At 38.1% G+C, this 7,616-nt stretch overlaps 1 protein-coding gene across 1 annotated transcript; it reads left to right on the forward strand.

Moving 5' to 3' along the window:
* The first annotated feature begins 4,449 nt into the window (after positions 1 to 4,449).
* On the forward strand, positions 4,450 to 5,274 carry LOC124734522. The gene is made up of 2 exons (XM_047248537.1): positions 4,450 to 4,981; positions 5,214 to 5,274. The coding sequence occupies exon 1, from the start codon at positions 4,530 to 4,532 to the stop codon at positions 4,965 to 4,967; it is 438 nt and encodes a 145-aa protein (XP_047104493.1). The 5' UTR covers positions 4,450 to 4,529; the 3' UTR covers positions 4,968 to 4,981; positions 5,214 to 5,274.
* The last annotated feature ends 2,342 nt before the right edge of the window (positions 5,275 to 7,616 follow it).

Consider the following 7,616-nt stretch of genomic DNA (forward strand, 5'->3'; position numbering starts at 1 on the left):
GTTTCATCGTCAATAAGAAGGTGCAAGGTATACAGTAAACCTGAAGTGAAGCATCGGAATCTAAAACTGGACTCACATCAGAGGTTCAAATCATAGAAAGTGAGAGTGTCAGTCCTCTTCTACTTAAGTCGGCATTGTGCCATTTGTATTAAATTCGGATACAATTTCTGTGTTTCATCGTCAATAAGAAGGTCCAAGGGATACAGTTAACCTGAAGTGAAGCATCGGAACCTAAAACTGGACTCACAGGAGAGGTGCATATCATAGAAAGTTAGAATGTCAGTCCACTTGTCCTTAAGTCGGCATTGTGCATTTTGTTCTAAATTCGGATGCAATTTCTGTGTTTCATCGTCAATAAGAAGGTCCAAGGGATACAGTATACCTGAAGTGAAGCATCGGAATCTAAAACTGGACTCACAGGAAAGATTCCAATCATACATTGTTAGTGTGTCAGTCCTCTTGTACGTAAGTCAGTATTGTGCCTCTTGTATTAAGTTCCGATGCAATTTCTGTGTTTCACCGTCAATAAGAAGGTGCAAGGTACACAGTAAACCTGAAGTGAAGCTTCGGAATCTAAAAGTGGACTTACAGGAGAGGTTCAAATCATAGAAGCTGAGAGTGTCATTCCTCTTGTACTTAAGTCGGCATTGTGCCATTTGTATTAAATTTGGATGCAATTTCTGTGTTTCATCGTCAATAAGAAGGTCCAAGGGATACAGTAAATCTGAAGTGAAACATCGGAATCTAAATCTGGACTCACAGTAGAGGTTCAAATCATAGAAAGTTAAAGTGTCACTCCTCTTGTACTTAAGTCGGTATTGTGCCTTTTGTATTGAATTCGGATGCAATTTCTGTGTTTCATCGTCAATAACAAGGTCCAAGGGATATAGTAAACCTGAAGTGAAGCATCGGAAACTAAAACTGGACTCACAGGAGAAGTTCAAATCATAGAAAGTTAGAGTGTCAGTCCTCTTGTACTTAAGTCGGCATTTTGCCTTTTGTTTTAAATTCGGATGCAATTTCTGAGTTTCACCGTCAATAAGAAAGTCCAAGGGATACAGTAAACCTGAAGTGAAGCATCAGAATCTAAAACTGGACTCACAGGACAGGTTCAAATCATAGAGAGTTTGAGTGTCACTCCTCTTGTACTTAAGTCGGTATTGTGCGTTTTGTATTAAATTCGGATGCAATATCTGTGTTTCATCGTTAGTAAGAAGGTGCAATGTATACAGTAGACCTGAAGTGAAGCATCGGAATCTAAAACTGGACTCACAGGAGACGTTCAAATCATAGAAAGTTAGAGTGTCATTCCTCTTGTACTTAAATCGCATTTTGCCTTTTGAATTTAATTCCGATGCAATTTCTTTGTTTCATCGTCAATAAGAAGGTGCAAGGTATACAGTAAACCTGAAGTGAAGCATCGGAATCTAAAACTGGACTCACAGGAGAGGTTCGAAACATGGAAAGTGAGAGTGTCAGTCCTCTTTTACTTAAGTCGGCATTGTGCTTTTTGAATTTAATTCCGATGCAATTTCTGTGTTTCATCGTCAATAAGAAGGTCCAAGGGATACAGTAAACCTGAAGTGGAGCATCGGAATCTAAAACTGGACTCACAGGAGGGGTTCAAATCATAGAAAGTGAGAGTGTCAGTCCTCTTTTACTTAAGTCGGCATTGTGCTTTTTGACTTTAATTCCGATGCAATTTCTGTGTTTCATCGTCAATAAGAAGGCCCAAGGGATACAGTAAACCTTAAGGGAAGCGTCGGATTCTAAAACTGGACTCACAGGAGAGGTTCAAATCATAGAAAGTGAGAGTGTTAGTCCTCTTGTATATAAATCGGTATTGTGCCATTTGTATTAAATTCGGTTGCAATTTCTGTGTTTCATCGTCAATAAGAAGGTCAAGGGATACAGTAAACCTGAAGTGATGCATCGGAATCTAAATCTGGACTCACAGGAGAGATTGAAATCATAGAAAGTTACTCCTCTTGTACTTAAGTCGGTATTGTGCCTTTTGTATTAAATTCGGATGCAATATCTGTGTTTCATCGTCAATAAGAAGGTCCAAGGGATACAGTAAACCTTAAGGGAAGCGTCGGAATCTAAAACTGGACTCACAGGAGGGGTTCAAATCATAGAAAGTGAGAGTGTCAGTCCTCTTTTACTTAAGTCGGCACTGTGCTTTTTGAATTTAATTCCGATGCAATTTCTGTGTTTCATCGTCAATAAGAAGGTCCAAGGGATACAGTAAACCTGAAGTGAAGCATCGGAATCTAAAACTGGACTCACATCAGAGGTTCAAATCATAGAAAGTGAGAGTGTCAGTCCTCTTCTACTTAAGTCGGCATTGTGCCATTTGTATTAAATTCGGATACAATTTCTGTGTTTCATCGTCAATAAGAAGGTCCAAGGGATACAGTTAACCTGAAGTGAAGCATCGAAATGTAAAACTGGACTCACAGGAGAGGTTCATATCATAGAAAGTTAGAGTGTCCTTCCACATGTCCTTAATTCGGCATTGTGCATTTTGTTCTAAATTCGGATGCAATTTCTGTGTTTCATCGTCAATAAGAAGGTCCAAGGGATACAGTAAATCTGAAGTGAAACATCGGAATCTAAATCTGGACTCACAGTAGAGGTTCAAATCATAGAAAGTTAAAGTGTCACTCCTCTTGTATTTGAGTCGGTATTCTGCCTTTTGTATTGAATTCGGATGCAATTTCTTTGTTTCATCGTCAATAACAAGGTCCAAGGGATATAGTAAACCTGAAGTGAAGCATCGGAATCTAAAACTGGACCGCACAGGAGAAGTTCAAGGGGGGACGTACATGAAAATGACCAAATTTGTGAAAAAAATTTTATTGGCTCTTCATTTACTACATGGTATTGAAATTTTCTTACCAAATATTACGTTCCAATTCCGCTTCTAAGGGGGAAAAAAATAATAATTTGTAATAGCTTGCACAGGGCGACGCCCCCCCATCTTGGTCTTCATCCTCTCGTATATCTATTTATACTGCGTTTTTTTCCAGTTTTGTGCAGTCACAATGCAGGGAACGTTTGTGTACTACATCAAGAAGGCTGTGGAATAATATCTCTGCCGCTGGTTTTATATTCTTTGATTTATAGCGTTTGTTTACGAGTGTTTGTTTGGAATACATTTTTACGAAAGTTGTAAGTAGACTTGTTATTATATTTTGCAGCATGCCGCGTTCTAGTAAGGTGTTTAAAAAGGTTAGAAAGTGTCAAGCTTCTCGATGTAGTAAAGACAACTTGAAAACCAGCCCCATAATAACAAAATGGAAACGATACTTCAACCAAGAAAGCGAGTGCTTCGAGAAGGAAAATTGACAGCTGTCAATCACTTGATGATTGTGGCTCAGACACTCAAGCTACTAGTGGTTTTAGGCTTATTGATTTGAAAATACTATCTGATATTATATCATCTGCTTGTGTATGTGCTGACTGTGGTGCAAAAAGTTTGAGATTATATGACGAAGAAAACAGAATTGGAATAGTGTGTATGTTGGCATCTTACTTGTGAAAGCTGTCATTCAGGACACTGCTTTTAGAACTTCGGCATCAAGTAAACCGGATATATGAAGCAAATATGCGTTTAATATATGGCATGAGATGTTTGGGCATAGGCAGGGAAGGTACCGAGACTGTTTTGTGGGATCATGAACATGCCACAACCAAGTGCTAGGTACACCACTGGAAATAAAACACTGCTAAGTGCTCTTCAAGAGGAAGTGGAAGAAAACTTGAAGTCCTCTGCAAAGGAAGCTGTGAAGATGAAATAGTGAACTAAAGACAGAAGCAGATAACACGCCAGACACCGATTTGTGTGTGTTCATGTGATGGAACGTGGATGAAGCGTGGACATACATCACTGTATGGAGTATCATCTGTCATTAGTGTTGATACTGGAAAAATTCTTGACGTTCAGGTAATGAGCAAATATTGCTATAGCTGTGTACTTCGGAAAGAGAGCTGGTGAAGTGGAAGAAAATAAGTGGCAGGGTTGAACACAAGAAAGTGTGCTGTAGAAATTATTCTGGTTCTAGTGGTGGAATGGAACCTGCAGCTATGAAACTTATGTTCCATCGAAGTGTGGAAAAGTACGGTGTTAGATACACAAAATACCTTGGTGATGGTGACTCCAGCTCCTTCAAAACTGTTTTGGAAAGGTGAACCTTATGGTCCCCATTGTGCTATAGAAAAGTTGGAATGTGTTGGACATGTGCAAAAACGAATGGGAGGCAGACTTTTAAATTGAAACGTGAATTGAAGGGCAGGAAACTTGAGGATGGAAAACTTTTAGGTGGTCCCAACAGACTCACAGACAAAGAAATTCATTCTTTACAAGTGTACTATGGCAAGGCAATAAGGGACAACAGTGGAAATTTGAATAACATGCAGAAGGCTGTGTGGTCTATTTATTTCATAAACTATCCACAGATGACAAACCTGTACATAATTTGTGTGACATATCGTGGTGCAAATTCAAGCAGGCTGAGCGTGATGGCATGAACTATTCACACAAGCACAGTTTACCTGTGGCTGTTTTAAGTGCTATAAAACCAACATTTAGGTGTTTAGCAGAGCCAGACCTCCTACGAAAGTGTGTGCATGGAAAGACACAAAACCCTAATGAAAGTTACAACTCACTGATTTGGAAACGTTGCCCAAAAACAACATTTGTTTCAACAATTATTGTTGAAATTGCTGCATATGATGCTTGTTTAGTTTTTAACAATGGTAATCTTGGAAGAATAAAAACTCTACAGAGGCTAGGATTTCATCCAGGAGCTTTCACCTATTCAATATTGAAGGACATCGATGACAAAAGAGTTGCTGCGGCTGATATTACAGCCAATAAAATTGAACAGCAGGTTAACCAAAGAAGACAAGCAAAGAAGAGACTGCTTGCAGATGAAGAGGAGTATGCATATGGCTTGCACTAGTTCACACAGAGACGGTAAGACCTAATACAAACACTATCAAATCATTGATTCAGTTTTCCCGTAACTTACATTTTTATAACTTTATGTACCTTTTTCTCAAAACCACGAAAAGGTAGAGAAGTGAAATTTGGTATATGACTAGTCAGTACTATAGTGAAAAATTCTGTGGAAGGAATTTTCATTTAATAAAATAGTAAGGTATTTATGGTAGAAAATATTCCTTAAATTTGATATATTATTTTTCAGGGAAATTGGGAGACCCGTAAAAACTGAACAAAAGAAGATATAAAAATTCTGCTCCACAGAGTTTTGTAATTATTTGGTATGAAAGTGTGTACAAAAATTCATTAACATTGCTCTCACAGTTTTCTCAAAAAAGGAACATTTGTAATTACATTGTTGAAAAAAAATTAATTGTTAATAATTAAAGATGTAAAAGGTCAATAAAAATGAAAATTTAGGTTCATATGCGCATAACATTTCTTAATAACTGTACCAAATTTGGATTGATTATCTTAAAAAATTAGAGTTTTATAAAATACTTTTAAAATTACTGCAGTTTCGTGTACGTCCCCCCTCAAATCACAGAAAGTTAGAGTGACACTCCTCTTGTACTTAAGTCGGTATTGTGCGTTTTGTATTAAATTCGGATGCAATATCTGTGTTTCATCGTCAATAAGAAGGTGCAATGTATACAGTAAACCTGAAGTGAAGCATCGGATTCTAAAACTGGACTCACAGGAGACGTTCAAATCATAGAAAGTTAGAGTGTCATTCCTCTTGTACTTAAGTCGCATTGTGCCTTTTGAATTTAATTCCGATGCAATTTCTTTGTTTCATCGTCAATAAGAAAGTGCAAGGTATACAGTAAACCTGAAGTGAAGCATCGGAATCTAAAACTGGACTCACAGGAGAGGTTCGAAACATGGAAAGTGAGAGTGTCAGTCCTCTTTTACTTAAGTCGGCATTGTGCTTTTCGAATTAAATTCCGATGCAATTTCTGTGTTTCATCGTCAATAAGAAGGTCCAAGGGGATACAGTAAACCTTAAGGGAAGCGTCGGAATCTAAAACTAGACTCACAGGAGAGTTTCAAATCATAGAAAGTGAGAGTGTTAGTCCTCTTGTATATAAGTCGGTATTGTGCCATTTGTATTAAATTCGGTTGCAATTTCTGTGTTTCATCGTCAATAAGAAGGTCCAAGGGATACAGTAAACATTAAGGGAAGCGTCGGAATCTAAAACTGGACTCACAGGAGGGGTTCAAATCATAGAAAGTGAGAGTGTCAGTCCTCTTTTACTTAAGTCGGCACTGTACTTTTTGAATTTAATTCCGATGCAATATCTGTGTTTCATCGTCATAAGAAGGTCCAAGGGATACAGTAAACCTTAAGGGAAGCGTCGGAATCTAAAACTGGACTCACATTAGAGGTTCAAATCATAGAAAGTGAGAGTGTTAGTCCTCTTGTACTTAAGTCGGCATTGTGCCATTTGTATTAAATTCGGTTGCAATTTCTGTGTTTCATCGTCAATAAGAATGTCCAAGGGATACAGTAAACCTGAAGTGATGCATCGGAATCTAAAACTGGACTCACAGGAGAGATTTGAAATTATAGAAAGTTAGAGTGTTAGTCCTCTTTTACTTAAGTCGGCATTGTGCCTTTTGTATTAAATTCGGATGAATTTTCTGTGTTTAATCGTCAATAAGAAGGTCCAATTGATACAGTAAACCTGAAGTGAAGCATCGGAATCTAAAACCTGGACTCACAGGAGAGGTTCAAATCATAGAAAGTTAGAGTGTCAGTCCTCTTCTACTTAAGTCGGCATTGTGCCTTTTGTATTAAATTCCGATGCAATTTCAGTGTCTCATCGTCAATAAGAAGGTGCAAGGTATAAAGTAAAACCTGAAGTGAAGCATCGGAATCAAAAACATGTCCCACAGGAGAGGTTCAAATCAAAGAAAGTGAGAGTGTCAGTCCTCTTGTACTTAAGTCGGCATTGTGCCATTTGTATTAAATTCGGATGCAATTTCTGTGTTTCATCGTCAATAAGAAGGTCCAAGGGATACAGAAAACCTGAAGTGAAGCATCGGAATCTAAAACTGGACTCACAGGAGAGGTTTAAAATCATAGATAGTGAGAGTGTCAGTCTTCTTGTAATTAAGTCGGCATTATGCCATTTGTATTAAATTCAGATACAATTTCCGTGTTTCATCGTCAATAAGAAGGTCCAAGGGATACAGGAAACCTGAAGTGAAGCATCGGAATCCAAAACTGGACTCACAGGAGAAGTTCAAATCATAGAAAGGTTGAGACTCACTCCTCTTGTACTTACGTCGGTATTGTGCCTTTTGTATTGAATTTCGGATGCCATTTCTTTGTTTCATCGTCAATAAGAAAGTCGAAGGGAGACAGTAAACCTGAAGTGAAGCATCGGAATCTGAAACTGGACTCACAGGAGAGGTTCAAATTATAGAAAGTTAGAATGTCAGTCCTCTTGTACTTAATTCGGCATTGTGTGTTTTGTATTAAATTCGGATGCAATTCCTGTGTTTCATCGTGAATAAGGAGGTGCAAGGTATACAGTAAACCTGAAGTGAAGCAACGGAATCTAAAACTGGACTCACAGGAGTGGTTCAAATCATAGAAACC

Source organism: Schistocerca piceifrons, unplaced genomic scaffold (genome assembly GCF_021461385.2).
Source record: "Schistocerca piceifrons isolate TAMUIC-IGC-003096 unplaced genomic scaffold, iqSchPice1.1 HiC_scaffold_1484, whole genome shotgun sequence".
NCBI lineage: Eukaryota > Metazoa > Arthropoda > Insecta > Orthoptera > Acrididae > Schistocerca > Schistocerca piceifrons.